General features: G+C 37.0%; 1 protein-coding gene across 4 annotated transcripts in view; it reads left to right on the top strand.

Moving 5' to 3' along the window:
* Positions 1-25,316, top strand: part of LOC114031838 (lethal(3)malignant brain tumor-like protein 4) — a 504,773-nt gene that overhangs the window by 323,177 nt on the left and 156,280 nt on the right. For all 4 annotated transcript variants that reach the window (XM_027846992.1, XM_027846995.1, XM_027846994.1 and 1 more), the window contains one exon: positions 15,367-15,540. In XM_027846992.1, coding sequence (XP_027702793.1) covers positions 15,367-15,540 — 174 coding nt within the window. The remainder of the gene's footprint in view (positions 1-15,366; positions 15,541-25,316) is intronic.

The following is a 25,316-nucleotide window of genomic DNA, read 5'->3' as shown; positions in this document are numbered from 1 at the left end:
TAAAACTCCCACACCTAGTCGGATAAACTATTATTCAGCTATGTCTCCCTGTCTTGTACTAATAAAGTTAATTTTTGAATCATGTGGAGTAAGGAAGACCTAAGTTCAAATCTAACCTCGGACACTTCATAGCCTTGTGACCCTGGTTAAATCACTTAACCTCTACATCTGCCTCAGTTTCCCCATCTGTTCTGCCATTTTCAGTAATGTCTGATTGTTTTTGACCCCTTTTGGTCCTTTCTTAGCAGAGATATTGGAGTGGTTTGCCATTTCCTTCTCCAGCTCATTTTACAGATGAGGAAACTGAGGCAAACAGGGTTAAGTGATTTGCCCGGGGTCACACAGATAGTAAATATCTGAGGCCAGACTTGAACTCAGCAAGGTGAGTCAGGAAGACTCCAGGTCCAGCACTGTATCCACTGTACCACCTAGCTCCCCTCTATAAAATGGAGATAATAGCACCTATTTCTTAGAGTTGTTGTGAAAATCAAATGAGATAATATTTGTAAAGTGCTTATCACTGTACCTGGTATATAGCGAACACTTAATAAATTTGTGTTTCTTTCCCTTCTTTCCTAGGGAGCAAACCAAATACAAGATAAAGGTGATTTCAAAAGAAAAATAATTACTTTCAATTATATAAAATTGAAAATTTTTCCCTTGAAGAAATTAATGCAAGTAGTGTAAGAAAGGAAATGATCAACTGGAAAATTTTTTTCTATCTCTGATAAAGGTCCTGATAGCCACGATATATAGACAATTAGCCGAAACATTTAAGATGTAAGCCTGTTTCTCAATAACTAAGTGGTCAAAGGATGTCAACAAACAATTCTCAAAAGAAGACTTTCAAATTATTACCAAATAAATGAAAGAATGCTCCAAGTCATAGATAAAAGAAATACACATCAAAAGAAGCATGAGGTTTCACTTAAAATTCAACAAATTGGCAAATACGACTAAAGTCAGTTTTGCTGGGATTATGGAAAGATGGGTACACTAATGCTCTGTTGGGATAGCAGTGCACTGATTGAATCATTCTGGGAAATAGTTTGAGATTATGTCAAAAAATTGACTTAAATGTCCTTGCCCTTTGACATGCAGATTCCACTGCATTCCATATGCCCCAAGGATATCAATGATGAAAAGAAAAGTCCTTATAGACAGAAATATTTGTAAAAGGATTTTTGCGGTAACAAAGAACTGGAATCCAAATAGATGCTCAGTATTTGCAGAATGGGTTAATAGATTGTGATTCATCAATATAATGAACTAATACTTTGCTATAAGAAATGACATATATGATGTATACAGATGCCTGGAATGATTTATACAAACTGATGCAAAGTGAAGTAAGCCGAACCAGAAAAACAGGATGCACAGTGACTACAGTGATGTAAATGGAAATAAAAGCACAATTGAAACTGAGTGCTGTGAAATGGCAATGACAAAGCTTAGCTCTAAAGGAGAGATAAGAGAAGATACCTACCCCTGCTTCTTTGCAAAGTGGGTTAGACCATGTGAGAGAAACATTGTATGTAATGTCAGACTGTGTCAATATGTTGTTCAGTCGTTTTAGTCTTGTCTAACTCTTCATGACCCCTTTTGGGGTTTTCTTGGCAAAGAAACTGGAATGGTTTGCCTTTTTCTCTTCACTTCATTTTACAGATGGGGAAACTGAGGCAAACAGGGTTAAGTGACTTGTCCAGGGTCACACAGCTAGTAAGTGTCTAAGGCCAAATTTGAACTCAGGTATCCCTAATTCCAAGCCCAGCATTCTGTCCTCTGTGCCACCTAAATAATTCCTTGACGAACATCCTTCTAATATTCCATGTTACACTCTGCCACTAGAGTCATCTTCCGTCTTCCTACCATGCTGTTATACTCTACCCTCCTTAGTTGAACACCTCTAACCAGGTACTCCACCTCCCTGCACTCCTGACTGGTTAGAGTTCCTTGTATCTAGTAGCAGCTTTGACTTTGGTTATACTGTTTCTTCTGTCTTTCTCCCATTCCAATTGGTCATAACTTACTTATTCTTTAGTTCTTAATTGGTATAACAACTCACCTATAAAGCTTTCCCTGGTGCTACTACTAGAAGTAATCTTTCTTCCCTCCATTCTATCATATCTCTTGGTACATCCCTTATTATTATTCTTTCATATTCTCCTATATATCCTAGTTGTTTGTAGATTTTATTTCCCCTATTAGAATGAAAGCTCCTTGAAGACAGGTATCACACCATTTAGTCCTCACGTTAGGTATCACACCATTTAGTCCTCACGTTCATAGTAGATACTTGATTGATATTTGCTAGATGAATCGGTGAGTTGATATTATTTCATTGAATACTGGAATCAGAACTTAGAAGTATTTCTGGCTAGTCAAAAATACATAATTTTACAATTGTGTGTTCTGTTCTTTAAAGAATGACTTGTGACTAATTTTCTCAGCAGACTATTTTATAAGATAAACTTATATAATATTTTGAAATAGATGTGTGTGTGTGTGTATATATATATATACATTTACATATACACATATAGACATATACATATGTTTATGTGTGTATGGAGATAATGGAGATGAGCCTGGAATGCTGTGATCCATGGGGTCACAAAGAATCAGACATGGCTTAACAACAACAAAGTATATATTTAGTATATAAGTATATAAAGTAGTTTTAATATGTATATTTAGTGTGTATTTATAGTATAGTATACATACTATACTATATATACTATGTGTAGTACATATACTATACTATATTTAATATTGTGTGCATACTTATATACATACATACATATACATACATATACACACATACACTAGATATTTCTTTATTGTAGAATTGTCTTTGCCAGAAAGAAATGTAATGGAAACAGGTGCTTTCAATTTAATAATTAGATTTCTTTTATGGTACTTTCTGGAAAATAACCCTAGGAAATTTTGATGTGTTCCCACAACTTAAGCATAATATGCAAAGAATAAAACTGTAAGAAAAATTTTATAAAATAGGTAATTGTTACTATTGTAGTGGAAACACATATTCGTAGCTGTTTTATTAGCTTTCATTGAATCAATAATGCAGTCTAATCATCACTCCATCTGTTTAATTGACTGTGGGATGTTAACTATGCAGGTAGTAGCTGTTAGAAATTTCAGAACTATGCAAGCCAGATGTATTTCCTGTACAATGACTCATGGGGTACATTAGGAGTTGGATAGAAATTATTTAAGGCTATTAGCATATTTATTGAGATGATGCATTTCTTTATTGTAGTTTACAAATTAGGAGAGTCTAGGGACTATTAATTAAAGTACTTTAGGAGAAAGAGACTGTATCAACTAGTTGGCCCAGGAAAAGAATGCTGTGCATGGATTCAGGAAGATCTGTGTCAAATTGAGCCTCAGATACTTACTACTTGTGTAACCCCAGGCAAGTCTCTTTACCTCTGACTGTCTCAGTTTCCTCAGCTGTAAAATGGAGCACCATAATAGCACCTACCTTCCAAGGTTATGGTAAGGACCAAATAAGATAATATTTGTAAAGCACTTAGTGTAGTGCATGGCACATAGTAGGTACATAATAAATGCTTTCTTACCTGTATGATTTTCTTAATGATTTTTCCTTGTTCTGCCATCATTATTCACGTATTACAATGGCAAAACAAGTCAAAACACATTTTTTTTTTTACAATCCTTAAAAGACCATTCCTAATGCGTGCCTAGTAAGTGTGACATCCTCCCTTTGGCTTTTATACTATTAGAATGCTTACATACTATTTGAAATGATTAAATGACAAAGGGTAGCTTTGTGAAGGAAAAATAAAAGGATACAAATATCATTATATTTGACCTTCTGTTCCCTGTGCGATCCATCAGAATGAAAAGCTTTCAGGATTTCTTTTTTCATCTAATGCAGTGGAAAGAATACTTGCTTTTTCTTCTATGTCTTCCTTTACTACAAGGATAACTTTAATGGAATGAAGGAAGGAAGGAAAAACAGGTATCATGAAGTTACCATGATATAAAAAAGTACCAGTTTTTTTAAAGGAAGAGTCCTCGATTAGAGAGTAGACAGACTTGGGCTCTAGGTCTCACATTCTACTCTATCTTTGTGATTTTAGAGAGGCTTACTTCTTCTGTATAAATGAAGGAATTGGACTAAATCAGGGTTCAGGGATGTCCATGACCTTAAAGGCAAAAAAAAGATTCCATTTTTATTTAACTATGATTGGTTTCCTTCATTATCCTATATATTTTATTTTATCCCTTTAAAGACAGTATTCTGAGAAATGGTCCAGAGGTATCACCCAATTGCCCATTGGGTCAGTGGCACAAAAACATGTTTAGACACTTTTGTATCAGAGGATTTCTAAGGTCCCTCCCAACTCTAACACTCTATCATTCCTATCTAGTTCACATTTTGCATATCTGGAGACATATATGTCGTATCATAGAGAAAGACATCCACATCGCTGCCTTCTTGAATTGTAGATGACACATGAAAAAGAGAATCCTTGTGATCATAGCTACTAGAGTTCCTTTGAGTGTCCACCCCATGTGGAGCATGCATTAGATATAGTTAGAGTGAGGAGTATATGAGGTTTCATCTTTTTTAAAGCAAAAAGAAAAGACAGCTTCCTATAAACAGTCTTTGCACAGAGGTCATTGATCTTTAAAGGAACCATTGATCATGATTGATGTTCCACAGACCCAGTTCTTTTTTTTTATGGTAATTTTTATTTATTTTTTTTGTTTTTTTGTTTTCAACATTTACTTCACAACATTTACTACACAAGATTTTGAGTTCCAAATTTTCACCCCATCTTGCCCCTCCCCCCACCTCAAGATGGCATGCATTCTAAATACCCCTTCCCCTAGTCTGCCTTCCCTTCTATCTCTCCCCTCCTTCTCTTATCCCCTTCCCCTTCAATTTTCCTGTAGGGCAGGATGGATTTCTGTTCCCCATTTCCTGTATTTCTTATTTCCCAGTTGCATGTGAAAACATTTTTTTTTAAACGTGGTTTTTTTTTTGTTTGTTTTTTTAAAACTTTTTTTTTTTTTAGGCAGTTGGGGTTAAGTGACTTGCCCAGGGTCACACAGCTAGTAAGTGTTAAGCGTTTGGTCTGAGGCCCGATAAACATGTGTTTTTAAAACTTTGGGTTCTAAATTTTCTCCCTTTCTCCCTCCCCACCCACCCTCATTGGTAAGGCAAGCAACTAAATATAGGTTATATATGTGCAGTTATGCAAAACACTTCCATAGTAGACATGCTGTGAAAAACTAACTCTATTTCCCTTAATCCTATCCCGCCCACCCCATTTATTCTGTTCTTTCTTTTGACCCTGTGCCTCTCTGAAGTATTAGCTTCTGATTACTCCCTTTCCCAATCTGCCCTCCTCTCTATCATTCTCCTGCTCTCTTGTCCCCTTCCCCCCCTATTTTCCTGTAGGGTAAGACAGATTTCCACACCCAAATGAGTGTGTATGTTATTCCCTCCTTAAGTCAAATCCTATGAGAATAAGATTCACTCATTCCCTCTCATCTCACCTTCCTCTGTTTCCCCTCCACTGTAAGAGCCTTTTCTGTTTTTTTTTTTTTTGTGGGATAATTTATCCCATTCTAACGCTCCCTTTTTCCTTCTCCTACTATATTCCTCTCTTGCCCTTTAATTTTATTCTCCAGATATGACCCCTTCATTTTCAACTCACCCTGTGCCCTCTATCTGTCTATCTATATCTATATATACATACATATAATTTTTCCCCTCCAACTACCCTAATACTGACAAAGGTCTCATGAGTTCCAAATATCATCTTTCCATGCAGGAATGTAAACAGTTCAGCCTTAATAAGTCTCTTATGATTTTCTCTTTCCTGTTTACCTCTTCATGTTCCACTTGAGTCTTGTATTTGAAAATCAGATTTTCTATTCAACTCTGGTCTTTTCATCAAGAATGCTTGAAAGTCCTCTATTTCACTGAATGACCATTTTTTCCCCTGCAGGATTATACTCAGTTTTGCTGGGTAGGTGATTCTTGGTTGTAATCCAATCTCCTTTGCTCACCGGAATATTATATTCCATGCCCTGTGGTCCCTTAATGTAGAAGGAGCTAAATCTTGTGTTATCCTGATTGTGTTTCCACAATACTTGAATTGTTTCTTTCTGGCTGCTTGTAATATTTTCTCCTTGACCTGGGAACTCTGGAATTTGGCTACAACATTCCTAGGAGTTTTCCTTTGGGGATCTCTTTCAGGAGGAGATGGGTGGATTCTTTCAATTTCTATTTTGCCCTCTGGTTCTAAAATATCAGGGCAGTTTTCCTGGATAATTTCTTTTTTGTTGTTGTTGTTGTTGTTGTTGTTGAGGCAATTGGGGTTAAGTGACTTGCCCAAGGTCACACAGCTAGAACATGTCAAGTGTTTGGTCTGAGGCTTGAGTTGAACTCAGGTCCTCCTGACTTCAGGGCCGGTGCTCTATCCACTTCTTGATCATTTCTTGAACGATGTTGTCTAGGCTCTTTTTTTGATCATGGCTTTCAGATAGTCCAATAATTTTTAAATTCTCTCTCCTGGATCTATTTTCCAGGTCAGTTGTTTTTCCAATGAGGTATTTCACATTGTTTTGTAATTTTTCATTCTTTTGGATTTGTTTTACAGTGTCTTGATTTCTCATAAAGTCACTAGTTTCCAATTGCTCTATTCTAATTTTTAAGGAAGTATTTTCTTCAGTAATCTTTTGGACTTGCTTTTCCATTTGTCCAATTTTGCTTTTTAGGGCATTCTTCTCCTCATTGGCTTTTTGGACCTCTTTTGCCATTTGGGTTAGGCTATTTTTTAAGGTGTTATTTTCTTCAGCATTTTTTTGGGTCTCCTTTAGCAAGCTGTTGACTTATTTTTCATGATTTTCTTGCATCACTCTCAGTTTTTCCTCTACTTCTCTTACTTGCTTCTCAAAATCCCTTTTGAGCTCTTCCAAGGCCTGGGACTGAGTCATATTTTTCTTGGAGGCTTTGGATGTAGGAGCTTTGGCTTTGTTGTCTTCTTGTGGTTGTATGTTTTTATCTTCTTTGTCACCAAAGGAAGATAGTAGACTCTTTTTATGCTGCTTACGCGTGATCCCGGCCAATTACTTGAGTTTTAAACTCTTTGTTAAGGTAAAAGTCTGCTTCCAATGTGAAGAGTGTACTGTCCCAAGCTTCGGGGGTTTGTACAGCTGCTTTCAGAGGTACTTCTAGGGACCTGTAAATTTTCAGTTCTTCCAAGGTGGTACGATAAGGGGCGAGGTGTTTCCTCTCCACTGCCACAACAAGCTCCACCACCCCAGTGCTCCTCCTTGCCCCAGGACCTCCCCTCTGAACTGTGACCCAGACCCATGCACTGTTAAAGCAAGAGATTCCTGCCTCAGCACTGGCAAAGAGATCCCAGCAATCCCCCTCTGTTCAGCCACTCAATTCCCTCTCAGTCTGTGGGCCGGAAGCTCAGGAAAAAGCCACGGCCCGGGACTTGTAGCTGAGACCTAGCTCCTCTCTCACCGCAGTAACAGACTTTTCCCACTGAGCTTCTAAGTGGTCTTTGGCGTTCATGGGTTGAGAAGTCTGGAAACCGCCACAGCTGCCTGAGATTCAGTCCTCTGAGGCCTGCTCCAGGGTCGCTAGGCCTACACGCCCATGCTTACCTGTGCTGCTTTCCCTGCCTGGGGCGATATACATTTCCAGTCAACCATCCAGGCTGTCTTGGGCTGGAAATTTGTTTCACTCTGTCTTTTTGTGGGTACTGCTGCTTTAGAATTTGTTTAGAGTCACTTTTTTTAGGTATTTGGAGGGCTTTGGGAGAGAGCTCATGACAGTCACTGCTTTCCCTCCGCCATCTTAGCCCACAGACCCAGTTCTTAAGAGTCACACCAGTGTGTTTCAGCCTTCCAAGGAGATTTTACTGACAAAATTCCTGTAGGAGTTCTGACAGATGTCTTTCCAGAGCTGGTTCCATCCCATCCAATATAAGCAATACTTTTCATGTAAGTTTTCATATTCGTGCTGTAACTGTAGGGTTCCTTCCACACCACTTGAGAAAATGTTTTTAATTTTACTGTTTTTCTTGCTTTTAGGACGTTAATTTTTTTCAGCATTGCGTCGAAGAGTAAATAGAAGAGTTTGATTTTGTTATAAGCAAAATGGATTTAGAAGTTAAGAAAATGTAAGGCAGGAGAATTTGAGTGTACTCCTTCATTTTTCTGAGGGTTCTGTGGTAATGGCTCAGATGCCACAGTGATCCGGAGAGAAAGTCTCAGAGTTTCAGACATTCAAACTCAGGTCACTTTCCTCTGCATTACACTGTCATTGTCTCTGATAGTTTCATTATAGTATAGGGGAGAGAACATTGCCTTTGGAGTCAAAGGACCTGGGTTCCAATTTCACTTATGATGCTACCAGTGTGAAAATGAAGGCCTTTAACAAGATGAAATGTGAAGTTCTAAGAGAAAATTGCGTTGATTATCCTGAATAGATACTAAAGTTTAAATAGCTGGAAGGTTAGCCCTAACTAGCACCACCACCACCACCACCACCACCACCACCACACACACACACACACACACACGATTATTTCTGTTTTAAAAGAGAACACTAAACGAAATATATCTCTAGTTTTTGATGTGTATAATTCTTATGGAGTCTACCCTACTTCTCAGTGTACCATTTCTGAAATCGTCAGCTCTTTGTGCTGTGGAGTTAAATCTGCAATTCAGTACTCTAAAGGCTGTTTGTTTCTTCTTTAACTACAGACCTGCTAAAATTTGAATAGTATTATCTCTATAGCATCTTCCTTGTCCAGTCAGTCAGAGGTGGAATTTTTGTTTTGCTTTGTAAAACTATCTCTTTATTTTTTTTAACATTTATTTTTATAAGATTTTTGAGTTCCAAATTTTTCTCCCTACCCCACTTCTCCCCGACAGCAAGCAATCTGATATAGGTTATACATGTGCAATCATGTAAAACATTTCCACGTTATTCATGTTGTGAAAGAAGAAAAAAAACAAAAGGAAAAAAATACACACAAAAAAACAAAGAAAGTGAAAATATTATTCTTCCATCTGCATTCAGACTCCATCATTTCTTTCTCTGGATGTGGACAGCATTTTTCATCATAAGTCTTTTGGAATTGTCTTAGATCATTATATTGCTGAGAAGAGTTAAGTCAATCATAATTGATCATTGTACAATGTTGTTATTACTGTGTACAATGTCAAAGGTGGAATATTTTGAAAGAGATTAATGAACTTTTCTTTAAAAACATAATCTGCAAGTGGTTTTAGAGATCATATCACCCAACCACTCCATTTTGCATCTGAAGAAATTGAGGCCCACTGATGCGGAGTAACTTGCCCAGTGTGAGTTGCTCATTATCCCTTTCTTCCTTAAAAATGGAGAACTCTTTATCAAAGCAGATAAGTATTAAATGACAGGTTTTCAATAGATACACATATATGGCAAGACTCAGGGGTGGGAAACCTGCACCTTCAAGGCCACAAGTGGCCGCCCTCTAAGTCCTCAAGTGCATCCTTTTGACTGAATCCAAACTTCACAGAACAAATCGCCTTAATAAAAAAATTTGTTCTGTAAAACTTGGACTCAGTCAAAAGACCGTACCCAGGGACCTAGAAGGCCACATGTGGCCTCAAAGTCACTAGTTCCCCACTGGGGGGCAAGAGAGTAAAGAAAGGATAAGGTGTACTTTGGTACCCCTATCATCCATCTTTAATTCTTATTGCTTCTTAACATTACCCCGATTTTGTTCTCAGATTTGATGATACCATAATTCTTATCTTCTGTCCAAATCTCTTTGAAGATAGTCAGGCCATCTTGGCATCAGAAAGCCTTTCTAGCAGTTTGTTTCCATTTTTTAGGAGCCTTTCATTCCTTAGACACAAGCAGTCTAATTGCTGTGCATGTGGTTATAGAACTAATTCTTATTTATTCCTTTCCCTCCCTTGCTTCTTTCCCTGCAAATAGAAATAGCCAGATTCCAGTTATGTAACAGATGCCTGGGTCAGCAATGGGAACCTTTCTCAGTCTTCAGGTGTTTTTCTAGGTACCTTGTTCTTTCTTTTTTTTTTCCTAAGACGATAATGAGATACCCCAAATCTTTTCAGAATGTTTTGTTGGTATTTTATTTTTTATATAATCAGTATTTCACCCATCTTCTCTGCAAGAGACCCTTTCTGTAATGCAAAGTATATTTAAACTGATGTTAATATATACCTCATTCTGCACCTATAGTCCACCATCTTGTTTGCCAAGAGGAGGAACGTATATTTCAATATATTTCCTTTGGAGATATGATTGGTTATTATAGTAATAACAGTGCTATCATCTTTTATGATTATTTTCCTTTGTGTTATTATTGTTGTATGTAATGTTCATTTGATTTTGATTAGTTTGTCTGCATAAAGTTTTTAAATTTTCCCAAGGTTCCCTGAGTTATTCTTGTCCATCATTTCTTATGGCATAATAATTTTCCATTAATTCATATACCTAAATTTATCCAGCTATTCATCAGTGAATGATCATCTGCCTTGTTTCTAGTTTTGTTTTGTTTTTTGTTTTTTTTGTTTTTGCTACCATAAAAGTACTGTTATAACTGTTTTGCATATATGGAACCTTTCCTTCTGTCTGACCTTGGCATAATGGTGTCACTGATTCAAAGGATATATATGGTATCATGACTTTAATGTGCCTATCTTCTCATAGCTCCTCTACCATTTACCATTTTGGTCGTTTATTATCTTTGCCACTCTGATTGATGTGAAGTCAAACCTAGTATTAATGACTTGGAGTATTCTGTTATACAGTTGGTTGTTCATAGTTAGCATTTCCTTTTTTGAGGACTGCTTATTGATATCCTTTGACTACTTGTTTATTGGGGATTGTCCTCCATAATTTTTTACCTTCCTTAGCTGGGACTTGGCATGTATGAAAATGTTATTGCATTAATTTCCTTAGTACTAAAAATTGTTGTCAATCAGATTTATCAATAAAATTAAATTTAATACAGATGAGTAACATAAACACATAATAGAGTAATACTAGCTAATATTACATAACACTTTTAAGTTTTGCAAAGTACTTTACATTTATGTTTTCGTTTTCAAAAAGTAAAACAACACAAAAATATTTGATAAAATGGGGGGACTCTAGATTTTTGTAATTTACCTTGTTTAAAGAATGTGTGCTTTAAAATGTTTACAATTTTATTTTCATCTTTAAAGTTTTTATCACTACCTAGGTGGCATTCGGTGCAGCTAGGTTGTGCAGTGCATAGAGTAATGGGCTTAGAATCAGGAAGACCTGAGTTCAAATGTGGTCTTAGATACCTGCTAGTGTCTGGGCACCGGGCAAGTCACTTAACCTTCTTCGCCTCTGTTTTCTCATTTGTAAAATGAGCTAGAGAAGGAAATGGCAATTTGCCAAGAAAACTCCAAAAAGGGGTCACAAAGTCAGACATGACTGAAAATGACTAAACAATAACAACGTCAACAGAAGGTGGCAGTTGACAGAGTGCTTGGCTTGGAGTAAGGAATTCATGTGTTCAAATCCTACCTCAGACACTTATCAGTGTGTGACCCTGGGCAAATCACTTAACTTCTCAGACTCAGTTTCTTCATCTATAAAATGAAACAAGTTGAATTTGATGACCTCTTAAGGTCCCTTTCAGTTCTAAATCAACAATCTTATGAATTTTTGTTTTTATGTTAAGATTTCCTTAGAAAGTTTCTTTTCTAATATCTTCTCTTCATATGCAGTTTTTGCCTTTATCTTTTAAAAATGTTAAATTGAACTTCAAGTTTTACGCCCATCTTTGTGATTTGAGGATGTGTCCTCAGAATACTTGCCTCACGGAATTCAGAGAATATTCTACCCTAGTGAGGCGAATTGATGTTACATTGTGTATACCTCTTTGCCAAGAGATAAAGTCTAGCTGGAGGGATTTTGGAACAAATGAATGAGTGCAATTAAATGATTGGAGGGATTGATATATAGTACAGATTAAAGGAAATAAAATGTAATTTGAAACAGCGGCAAGCAAGGGTATATAGTAAATGCAAGGGAATTAAAATTTCAGAGGAGAAAGCTTTAGTGTTACACAGAGTGATTCAAGTGGGAGTGATGTGATGAAATTAAGGGGAAAAAAAGAAAATTTCAAACAAATAGTGGTAATAAAAATCTTGTAACAGAAAGTTATGTTAGACTGTTAAGTCTTTCCAACAAAAGTATTAAGTTTTATGCTTTTTTGGGAACTCTCTACCAGAATAAAAATATTTTAAAAAATTCCACCCTTCTTTTGGCCATCCTTGTGCTCTATGATACAGCTAGGAGGCACAGTGGATAGAACACTGAGCAGGTCAGGAGGATCTGAGTTCAAATTTCGCCTCAGCTGCTTACTAGCTGTGTGACCCTGGGCATATCCACTCCAGATGCTGCTTCAGTTTCTTCAACTGTAAAATGGCACTAATTGTGGCACTTATCTCCCATGGTTGATGTAAGGATCAAGTGAAATATTTGTAAAGTGATCAGCATAGTGCCTGGTACATAGTAGGTGCTTATTTCCCCCATTTTCTATTTCTTATTGAAAACTCTCATTCTGTAGTTAAATGAAACCCTTGTGATTGATGTAAGGAGGATAAGAGATGTTATCATTACCAAGAGAATATCTACCTCTGTGTTTGCTTTTCTATCTTCCTTCAACTTTTTCCTGTTGAGGAAAGATATAAACTGTTATAACTAAACCATTAATGACTTCCAAAGGATGACTTTTCTTTTGCTAATTCTTGACCCTGTATCTTCTTCTGCTTGATGATACTGTCAGCCAGGCCTTAACTACTGAGCTGCTTAGGTCCACTGTCAATATTTCAGTGGTTGTATTTCAACGAAGACAGGATGGCATTGAGAATTGAGAGTTGGTCTCGGCATGAGAACAGTCTGGGTTCACATCCTGCCTCACATGCATTCTGGCTGTGTGAACCTGTCCAAGTTACTTCACATTAAGTAATTTAAGTTACTTAAATAACCAAAATACCTAACACTACCCTGGGCAACTCTCTAAGACTGTGAATTATAGAATAGTTGCTGATCTGTATTGGTGGAGGAATTTTCTTTTTCACGAATTCCCTATACCAAAAAAAATTACAGATCCAGACTTCCCAAATAACAACCACAACAAGAAGTCAATTAGTTGACAAAACTTCTGGGGAAACTGGGAAAATAATCTGACAGAAGTTAAGTTTAGATCAGATACCTCACACCATATATCAAGGTAAGATCTAAATGGATACATGACTATAAAAGTTTATAGCCATAAAGAAGTGAGAGGAACAAGGAAGAAATCATCATTTGGATCTATATGGATAAGAGAAGAGTTTATGATCAAATAAGGAATAGAAAGATTTATGGTAGATAAAATAGACAATTTTGATTGCATACATTTTAGTTTTTGTAGAAACATAATGCAGGTAAGTTAAAAGAGAAACACATAATGAGGAAAAAAATCTTTATATCAAGCTAAATTTAAAAAAAATGATAAAGATATCCCAAGAGGTTCTAACTAAGGGTACTTTCACTCCTTTTTTTTCCCGAATATGATTGACAAATCTCCTACTAAATTGTATGAGCACCCCGAATCTTTTTTGTGTCTTCCAGAATGCCTTGCATATAATTTTTGAGTACATGAATAAATAACAAATGAACCAGTTGGTATAGGTAAAAAGGTTATTCCTCAAGCATCGAATAAATGTTCATTAACTGGTGCAGCAGTTAATATTGGGTCAGCTTGAAAGCATCTCATTCCCACTAGGAAATGTCTACTTCGGTTATAGATTGGTAATAAGGTCCTAGCTTTCAGTGATAATAGTTGGTTGCAGACCTTTCACAGATGTCTCTTTGGTGGAAGGTGAGTGAATAGTAACTAACTAGCACCTAGAGGAAAGAGTAGCAAAGAGAGTGGAAAGATGGGAATCCAAAACCAAATCACCTGATTCGATATTATCAACTGGAAATTCTAGATACAGAAATGACATTTTTTGGTAACTACTAATTCACTGCACCAGACAACTTGAAAGACTCTGCATTCTGATTTGGGATATGTACTTTGATATCTAATGGTATTAATCAAACCCATACAAGACTTTTTGGGGAACCAGATATCTAGTCCTTGTCTCTGGAAAAACCTTGTCATAAAAGCCAGCCAGATATGTGTGATTCTGTGGTACTTGGAGTGTCAACCAGAATTCTTCATCAGCTTAAGTGAGATTTCTTCATCTTTACTTGGGTTTTTGGAGACCAACAGAGCACAAGCTCTGGAATGTTTTCCGAAGGTGGAAAGGATTCAGTCATGGTCCTAGAAACAGGCAATAGATCTCCCTCCTGAGTTCAAAACTAGCTAGATTGGGAAAGGCTTATCACCAGATGGTGGGTCATCGGGCTACAATTTTTTTTCACATTCAGCCAACAATGAAGGCTATTTGCTAAGGGAAAAAGGAATTGTGATCTACATGAATAGAACAACAATATTGATTAAAGTTTGCAAAGCATTTTTTACATATTGTTATTTCATTTGATCTTTACAACAGCCTTGTGAGGTGGGCATTGTTATCTCCATCTTATAGATGGGTAAACTGAGCCAGGGAGGTTAAGCGATTTGCCCAGGGTCACGCATCTAGGAGGTATGTGATATGAAATTTGAACGCAGACCTTCCTGATCTTAAGATCCTCACTATATCCACTGTACCACCTAACTGCCTCTAAGCAGGGAATGCCTGTACTGATGAAATCAAGCAAGGTCATTTAAACTAAGCAAGCATTTCAAAAAACCAGACCTTTTCATTTATTTTTTTTAAAGCAAAATGGCATTCTCAGATTATTGATATAAAAATAAATTATATTGTAAGGGTTTATAGTGATAAGATTGTCCAGTTGTCCATAGGCTTTATTTCATGACATATGTTTTACCTAATAAAATCCATCCAACTCATGGACTGACATCATCTGGGATATCAACTTTTATGTTACAAATGCATTATATCACCATATGGAAAACATTTCCTTATGTTATGTTTATGAAAACTTAAATATTCCAAAAAACTGTTTCAGCTGACCACTATCTATACATCTGGAATCTGACATTTTATCAAACAAAGGAGTTTTCAGATAAGGAAAAACAGATTCAATGCATTTGGTGCAAGCAGGATGTATCTTCTCATTTTTAAATGCTGCTCTAAATCTATTTTTGCCACAGTGGATTGCTGGTTTATCACTACATACTAACAATTGGGTGTTTTTTTTTTTCCTTTTTTTTTTTTAATACAAAACAGTGCTTATGGCTGCCCCTATTCAGACATAAACTTGAAAAAGGAGGCAATGCTTCATCATTGTTTGGGAAGAGAAACACAGGCAAATTTCGTGGCTGACTCTTCACATTCAAAATTGAAAGGTCTTTGTAGTGTGAACTTCAATGGAAAACATGAGAAGTTCAACAGTAAACTCAGGTAAGAAGCTTTTTTTTGTGAATACTACTTAGAATGTAAGAGCATGAAAAGTGATTTTTCATTTTCAGATCATTTGAGGTTGACAGTTCCTTACATACTTTTCACTTGGTTTTTCACTCTAATCCTTCTTTCATAGCTCATAAAATTGTTACTTTCACTGGGGCTTAATTCCCAACCAAGTCTTTTTCTTCCTTTGAAAACATTTGACTATTACATCGTCTTCAAAAATTGTTCATATTTCTGTCGGTGTTGAGGGTTCAATTAAGCAATGAGAAAGCATACTTTCTTCTGTATAACTAGGTCTTTTGGTTTCCTCATAACATCTCTAACTCTGCCCCCAAGAACAATTATATATTACTGTCATCAATCTTTTATTTTTACTCAGTTATAGTGTTTGTTTCTTTGATTAGTTTTGCCTAGATTTCTTTCCCATTTACTAGACTTTGATTTTCTTTTTTTCTTCTTCCTAAACAGTGCAAACATCTACTTTACAAATATTTTAATAATAATAATGGTTCCTACTATCTTTCATTCTTGGAATTTTATTTCCTTGTTGCTTATTTTTCTGAGTGTCAACCTATAATTCATCCAGAGAAGAGTCAGCTTTCAATTTATACTTATGTATAGTTACTCAGTAGAATGATGGAAACATACTCATAACTGTTCAGAACATTTTTTTATCCACTCAAAAGATTGCTATAGAATATTTTGTACAAAGAGCTCTCAAGGTTCCATGCTGAGAATCATAAATAAAAAATCACATAATATAACTGCAGAGATGCATTTTGATATAGCAGAAGGAATGTTGGGTTTGGACTCAAGAAATTTTTGTTCAGATCCCAGCTCTCATACTTATTAGCTGTGTGACCATGGCAAGCCACTAATCTAAGCCTGTGTCCTTATTTGTAAAGTGGTTTAATGATACTTGGCCTTACTGAGTTGTTGAGATGAAAGCAATTTGTCCATCTTAAAGTTCTATATAAATGTGAATTAGTATAAGTAATAATTTCATATGTGTGTTTAGACTTATGATTTCCTTGGTGTAGAGAACAACCAGTGTAGAAACTTAATTCACCAATGTAGATTGATAACTTCTCTGTGATTTATAGTCTGAGTTTCTTGGGGTCACTGACAGACTGTGACTTGTCCATTTCTAATATGTTTCAAGGGCAGATTGTGAATACAGATCTTCCTGACCAGTCCCTCTGTTCAGTATACCATATTTTCTCTCATTTATTAGTGAATGGATGGATCAATAAATAGCAGATAAATTGAAGGGTACAGTGACAGAACAGGCAAACAATAAAATAACCACTAGGAGTAGATAAAACAAAAAGTTAAGGCACAATCAAATTCCAGGTAGAAGTTGAGTGGTAGAAAGTAACCACAGAATCATTGACTTTAGAGCTAGGGATCTTGGAGGTCATCTAGACTAATATTCTCATTTTACAATGAGGAAACTCATTTGACCCCAGGAAATTTAAGCAATTTGCTAAAGGTTATATAGTTAGCATTTAAGTTATAGAACCCCATTTGTTTTTTTTTTTTGTTTGTTTGTTTTTTGGTGAGGTGGTCAGGGTTAAGTGACTTGCCCAAGGTCACACAGCTAGTACGTGTCAGGTGTTTGGTCTGAGGCCAGATTTGAACTCAGGTCCTCCTGACTTCAGGGCTGTATAGAACCCCATTTGAATGCAGGCTCCTAGCCCCCAAATCCAGCAATCTCATAATCATAGAATAGTAAAATTTTAGAACTGAAAACAACCTTCAAGTGATTTCAACTAGGTCAACATTTCCAATTTATAGATGAGAAAACTGAGGGCCTAAAGATTAATTCATGAACTGGCTTGCTCAAGATTGTTAGGACTGGCAGTTAGGGCTATAATCATCATCAGTGTGATCACCACCATCTTTTGGTTAGCTTGAACTAGAACTTGGGCAACCTGACTTTGAGTCTAATACTCTTCCCTTTGACCTAAATCTCTAGTTCTCTCTAACAAAATAGAAACTCTCTTGTTTAACCTAGAATTATAGTATCATCTGATGCTGGTGAGAGGGATAATACCCCAACCTAAATTCACAGTATTCTTGCATTACCACTGACATATATGTGTAGGAACTGGAGGGTCCTTCCAGCTATACTCTACCCACCCAATCTGTGAGCCTTGTAACCAAGAAGAGCCCTTTAACAAAGAAAAACCAGTTCAGCAAACCAGCAAACACAGTGTTCATCTTTGACAGCTTATGCAACAACACCCTTAGCTCCCCATCACACCAAAGAAAGGAGGAGGGCACAATTTTTCGTCTCTTCTCAATGAGCTAAGATTGGTCATTGTAATTACACTGCATTTGTTTCAGGGTTAGTCTTCTTTTTGTTTGCATTCATTGTTTTCCTGTTTTTGCTTACTTTACTCTGCATCATTCATACAAGATATTCCTGTGTTTCTCTGAAGCCCTCAGAAGTGTCATTTCTTACAGCATAATAATATTCCAATATGTTAATTATCCCATTTTGTTCGGACATTTCCCGATCAGTAGGTACCCTGTTAATTTCCAGTTTTAAATAACTACAAATCATGAACTCTTTCATTCTACTGTATTGGGGAAGGGAATAACCATTTTTAAAATGGCTAATATGTTCCAGGCATTGCGCCAAGCGCCTTACAATTATTATCTCATTTGATCCTCACAGCAATCCAGGGAGGTAGGTACTATATCATTCCCATTTATTATTGAGGAAACCGAGGCAGACAGGTTAAGTGACTTGCCCAGAGTCATTCCTCAAAAGTATCTGAGGTTGGACTTAAACTCATGTCTTCCTGACTCAGGGCCTGGAGCACCAGCAGCTGCCTATGGCAACTTTCCATTTCAGCCCTAGGAGGTGTATTTAATGTAGCTTCTCCAAATATGTAGATTATCCCTGAGGAGCAGCTTATATATTGTGGGAGAAGTTGAATCGAGCAGTTAATGAACACATAAATAGATTTCTACACCCAAATTTCTTAGAAGTGTTTGTTCATCCTTTATGCTGAGGTTATTTAGCATTGACGTCACATCTCATAATTGTAGAGTGGCTTGTGTTTGCTTGGATGATCCTGAGGCCTGGCTTTTCTCCTTTTTTCATGTTACATGGTCTATTTCTTGTGTGTGCACATGTTTCTCTATTTTTATAACCTTCTCTTGGATTTTGTTTGTTCTACACCCACTTCTCTTGTTGAAACTTCACAGGGTCTAGTTGTTCTCTAGTGATTTTTTCACACCCACATTATTTACAACTTGAAGTCCTTGAAAGCACACTTGTCTCTAGCATTGTCTTTCTTTCCTAATCCGGGCAGGTCCTTTTCTCTCATTTTCTGATGAACATTCCTGAGCTCCTGTTTCTAGAGTCATGAAGACCATTGCTTCCATTTGCTCTTTTTATTATATTATGCTACATATTCTTTCAGAATAAAATTGCAGGGAATGTCTCTTTTCCTTCCAGGTATTCTAGATATTCATTCTCAGAGCCCCGAGTTTCACTTGACTTAACAAATTCAGATCTTGAACTTTATTAGAGGAAAAAAAGAAGAAAGAAAGAAAATGCTTTGGATACCTATGTCATGTTCTGTCCTCAAAATATATTTTTCTTCATCAAGTGCAGTTGTTCTCTTTCCTCTTTTGAACTTCTCTCAGGAATTCACACCATTTTCCTTGTATTGTTTTAATATATTCTTACTTGTTTCTATCATAAGTTTCTTTCCTGTGTTTATAATTTCAGAAAGCTTTTGCATCAAAACATTTTTGAATGAACAAAATATAGATAAAATAGTGAAAATAATGCATTTTTTAAATTAGTAGTTGAATATAAAATCAAGTGCCATCTTCTTCTATTAATATCTATTCCTTACATTTCCTAAAGACTATATGCAACCCTTCTGAAAAGTTTTACAGGCATCCTTGCAACCTTTCTGTCTGCCTTTCTTTTCAGATTTCAGGGCCAAAGCTGTTGCAAGTTGAGTGATTCCTCCCACCTCACTTCCTCTTCCTCTTTTCTCATATATTTGTACATCACTGAAGAGATAACAGTAGCAGACCTCATTTCTGCTCACACCTAGCTTTTTACTCCTCCTGTCTAGTTTGAAGAAAGAAAGAAACAAAAGTAGAAGAAAGGAAACTGAAAGAAGAACTTTAGATAAGGAGAATATGAAAGGAGAAAAGAACGTGACCTTCCTCTTGTGTGGGACAGCGATAACCCTTATCCAAATTAATTCAGAGGCTTCTCCAGGTAGAAAGTAGAAAGGATTTTATTTCGATCTCTATCTCGAGAAAGGGCGACTCACACGGAAAGGCGGTTCGATGCAAGACTGCAGGTGGTGTCAGCCATGCAAGCATTTTTATAGTTTCTAACCACAGCCCCTCCCTAGCCCCCTACCTCTTATGCCATTGGCTGGGCTTCATAGGGTACAATCTAAACACGACAAAACTACCCCAGCAACAGCAGTGGAAATTATACAATCATTACATAGTTTTCACCTGCCTTCCCCTCCTTCAAGTATCCTGTTAGTACATCTTGTTTTGTTCATTTCAGATCCTAGAACAATTTGTAGTTATCAACAATTTGAGTATATTTATCTGGGCTATTTACAAGCTTCCTGACCTGGATACACATATATTATTATTAGGGGTCTTTACCTTATTTTACTCATTTAAGTTTAGATTTTATGAGGGGTCATCGCCAATCTCAGTCACCCTCATCTCGCCATAATTATTCATATCTCTGGCAAATAAGGGTTGTCCAGTAGCTTATCTTTGCCCAAAGCCAAAAATCTTCCTAGTTGAAATGGAAGGAGAGCAGGTATTTGTAACTTCTAAAAAATTTATAATGATTGTTAGGATACCATCTGTGCTCTTCTAAAAGTTAACAAGATAACATTCTTTGGTTTGTTATCACTGGTACTTAGCACAGTGCCTGGAACAAATGCTTCTTGACAACTTTTTAAATGCTTTTTTGTGGCATTGAACTCATGAAAATTATAACGGAGACAGCTATCTGACCAAACACACTAGATAGGTCTTTTATAATTTCTTAATCAAACATGAATTAATCTAATTTAAATAATCAGATCTTATTATTACTGAAATCAAAAATGCAAAATTTACTTTTCATTCATTTTTTTTCCCTAAGAAGTAGCTCAGAACATTCAGTGAGTCAGTCTAAGCACCTACTAAATACCAGACACTGTGCTAAATGCTGGTGATACAAATATGAGGAAGGGAGGAGAGGAAAGGAGAGGAGAGGAAAAAGAAGAGGAGAAGGAGAGAGGAAGGAAGAAAGTCCATGCCCTCTTAAGAGCCTACAATATAGTGGGAGAAGACAGCTCAAAAGGAAACTGAAAAGTGATGAGGGAAGGAAAAGGGTACATGATACTAATTTTTCATTTCTTTTCACATTCACATTAGTTGGTATTCAATACCTTTGCTCTTATAAATACTTGTTGAATTATACTCTGTCTTTTGTGGAGAAGCTCTCTAATATTAAATATTAACTAGCCTTTATATCTAGGGACCTTATTACAAAATGCTTAAGGTTAGTCGCTAATGTAATATTTGATTCCCTAAATAGTGAGTTTTCTAATTTTCTTTATGTAGGGTGACATTTCAAGTAATATTAAAATGTGCTACACCAAAGCCATTTAGAAGTTGTTACCTTAAAAATGATTACCTGTACACATAATATGCCTATTCCTTAATAGAGCTGATACAATTACAATGACAGTTGTTGCTGTGTTTATAATGTTTCTGTTTTCCCTATGTTAAGATGATTTGCAGTTTTATGATTTTATGACTTTTAGGAGGGAGAACAATTAATAGATTAAATTTTATTAAGAACCATTAATTTGGGGGCAGCTAGGTGGCGCAGTGCGTAGAGCACCTGCCCTGGATTCAGGAGGACCTGAGTTCAAATTTGGCTTCAGACACGTAACACTAGCTGTATGACCCTGGGCAAGTCACTTAACCCCACTGCCTAGCCCCCCCCCCAAAACCCATTAATTTTATAGATCCATTTTGCAGATGAGAAAACTGACATCCACAGAATTTAGAAGACCTTTTTAAAAAGTCTTTTAGCTAGTTATTGCTAAGAAGGGACTGCTTTCCTTTCTCATTATTCTCATCCTTTTTGGGGAGGGCAGGGTGGAAGGGTAGACAGCCTGTAAATCATCATCTGTTCTTGGGTAATCTCTTCAGGATTTTGTGATCCTGTTCTTTCCTGGTTCTCCTCTTACGTTGCCAATGGTCACACAGCTACTAAGGGTCTGAAGCTGGAATTGAACTCGGGTCCTCCTGACTCTGGGACCAGTGCTCTTTCTGTTGTGTCTTCTAGTGCCCCTCCCTCCTTTTTTTGAGGCAGCTGACTGGTCCTTATTTATCATCTCTAAACATGGGTATTCCCCAAGGCTGTGTCCTGGGCCTTCTTCTCTTCTCTCTCTATACTCTTTGCCTGGCTGATCTCATCAATTCCCATGGATTCAATTATCATTTCTATACAGATGATTCCCAGTTCTTATACATACATACATACATATATATATATATATATAAGCTTAGCTCCAGGACTGCATCACTAACTATCTGGGGCATGTTGAATTGAATGTCTTAAAGGCATCTCAAACTCCCCATGTCTAAAACTGAACTCCTTGTCCAAACCCTCCCCTCTTCCCAAATTTCCTCTTACTCTGACTGGGGTGCTATCATCTTCCAGCTTACTCAGGTATGGTGTCATCTTCAACTCCTTTCTCACACTTACCCTACGTATCCAGTTTATTGTCAGTTCTCATCATTTCTACTTTTACAACATGTTTTTTGTACATCCTTCTCTCCACTCACACACTTCCAGGCCCTCTTACTGATTCTTGGCAAGGCTACTTGAATGCTTTGCCATTTCCTTCTCCAACTCATTTTATAGATGAGGAAGCTGAGGCAAACCGGATTAAGTGGCTTGCCCTGAGTCACACAGGTAATTAGTTTTTAGGGCCAGATTTGAACTTAGGAAGGTGAGTCTTCCTGACTTCAGGCCCAGCACTCTATCCACTTTGCCACCTAGCTGCCCTGTCTGGACTACTAGAAGAGAATAATTAAGTAAGTTCCAATTAAGTATCAATTTTTGTCACAGAAAAGCAAACTTTTCTTTTTTCCCCTTTTAGATTTGTCACTTAATTTTTAATTTTTTTTTTAAGACAATTGGTGTTAAGTAACTTCCTCAGGGTCACACAGCTAGTAAGTGTCAAGTGTTTGATCTGAAGCCCGATTTGAACTCAGGTCCTCCTGACTTCAGGGCCGATGTTCTATCTACTGTGCCATGTAGCTGCCCCAATTTTTAATTTCTTAGGCCATGATTTGAATACATTGCCTTCTAATTGTTGTCCCTGCCTCAAGTCTCTCCCCACTCCTACCCACACTCCATCCACTTGCCAGTGATTTTTCCCAGAACACTGGTCTGACCATCTTACCACCCTATTCAGTAAACTCCAGTGGCTCTGTGTTACCTGCAAATATAAACTCTTCTCTTCGCCATTTAAAGTCATTCATAGGCAGACGTTCCCCTACCTTTCTATAGTCTTTTTATATTCTACTTATTTCCATACACACTACGGTACCACTGAGCAGGCCTTCCTACTGATCGTCACACGTGACACTCTGGACTTCAGAGATGGAATGTCATGTGTGAGGACCAGTAGGAAGGCCTGGTAGGAAAGGATTAATTAGCTCTTATTCACATTCCATTCAGTTGCCAGTGTTCTTCCCCAATCATAAGTCTCACCATGTCATCTCTCTCCATGCCCTACAAAGAGTCCACCATGTCTCCGCTCTGGCCATCCCCCATACCTGGAATGTTCTACCTCCTTATCTCTGCCTCCTGGCTTCTCTGATGGGATTCAGTTAAAAATCTCACCTTTTGGAGGAGTCTTCTCCAGGTGTCCCCCTGCTTTTCGTCCTCACTTACCCCCAGAGTAATGCCTTCCTTCTGAGACTGCCTTCAGTTTACACTGTATATAGCTTATATGTGCATAATTATTTACATGTTGTATCCTCTATTAAACTGAACTCCTTGAAGGTAGGAAGGCTGTTTGTGCCTTTCTTTGTAATCCCAAAACTTAACACAGTGTCTGGCACACAGTAAGTGGTTAACAAATGTTTGCTGACTGACTGATGATGAGAACAGTGGGAAAAGGGAAGGAAATGAGCATTTATATAACATCTACTATGTACCAGGCATTGTGCTAAGCACTTTACAAATATCTCATATGATCTTTACAACAACCCTGCTAAGTAGGTGCTGTTATTATCCCCATTTTACTGTTGAGCAAACAGGTTAAATGACTTGCCCAGGGTCACACAGTGAAGTAAGTGTCTGAGGTCATATTTCAACTCAGGTCTTCCTGACTCCAGGCTCAACATTCTATCTACTTCACCTCTTAGCGGCCTTTAAATCAAGATAGAAATATTGACAAATATCCAATAGTCCATCGATTTGTTGTTCTTTTTCCAATTTCATCTATAAATGTCCCGATTTAATCGTGTTTCATGACAATCATTTTGTAACTCATTTTCCTTTCTGCTTTTCATAATTTTCTGAGGCAGTCCCACTCAGTAGCACAGTGCATTATAAATAGTTCTGGGTTTAATCAGGGGACCTAGGTTTGAATCCTGATTAATTTACTCCCTGTGGACTTTGGGCAAGTCAGTCAACAAGTTACAAAAAAAGTCATGCATTTTATGGAATCATAATTCCATATGGAATTATTGCTTAAGGAATCGTAATTCCTTATAGAAAAGAACAAACCTCAGTTTCCTTATCTGAATATGAGAAGAGTTGGTCTAGAGGACCCCTAAGGTCCTTTCTAACTTCAAATTTATGATCTTATCATCCGCTGCTTCAAAATCAGCATTTCCTCATTTCTGTGAGTGAGAGGACTGACATTCCTGTCAAAAACCCAGAAGTCTCTCCAGTTCACTCAGTGCTAATAATGATTGAAGGTCACTGTGTTTTCTCAGTTTGCATGTAACGTACTCTTTTATAAATCTTATATACTTCTCTAGGCATACACTGGTCATAAAAATGGCTACAACAGAACTGTGGTAATTAGAGATAATGGTATAGTGGAAAAGTTCCTTAACAATCTTCGTAATAAATTGCACTGCCATAGGCCAACCCAGCTTGTTTTCATTTCCCAAATTAGCAACAATAAGATTGATTTTCAGAATTCTAAGGACATAAGTTTGTTGTTCCACGTACCAAACTATGTCTGTGTGTAGTTGGTTCATTAATTAATCAACTTTATTTCCTCGTCTTTCTAGCTCTTTTCAGGCCAGTCATCTCACTGTCCATACCCCAGCCCCTACCTCCCAAACCAGGCTCATTTCTGTACCTTTCCTGAGGCTTTTCTCCCCAACTTTCTTTTCATTTCCCCTCATCTTTATCTTACGGAGCCTTTACATCTTGTGCCTTTTAATTTTTCCTGGATGAACAGCTCATGCCAATCTGTCTTTTTCTGATTCCTTTTAAGCTCTTTGTGTGCCACACAACCTTATTTTTTCCTGTCTTTTTACTCATTATTTTCTGCTTGTATCTCTTGTTTGCAAAACCAGTCTTTCAGTTCTTGGGGGACAGCTCTATGCCTTATAGTATTTTGTATGCTCACATTTCTGAACACATAGTAGGCACTCAGTCAATACTTTTAATTAATTAACAGCACACTAATAATTAATATTTACATAGCTCTTTAAGGTTTACCAAGTGT

The sequence above is a fragment of the Vombatus ursinus genome, unplaced genomic scaffold, assembly GCF_900497805.2.
Source record: "Vombatus ursinus unplaced genomic scaffold, bare-nosed wombat genome assembly UNPS02015255.1, whole genome shotgun sequence".
NCBI lineage: Eukaryota > Metazoa > Chordata > Mammalia > Diprotodontia > Vombatidae > Vombatus > Vombatus ursinus.
This window is presented reverse-complemented; position numbering and strand designations above follow the sequence as displayed.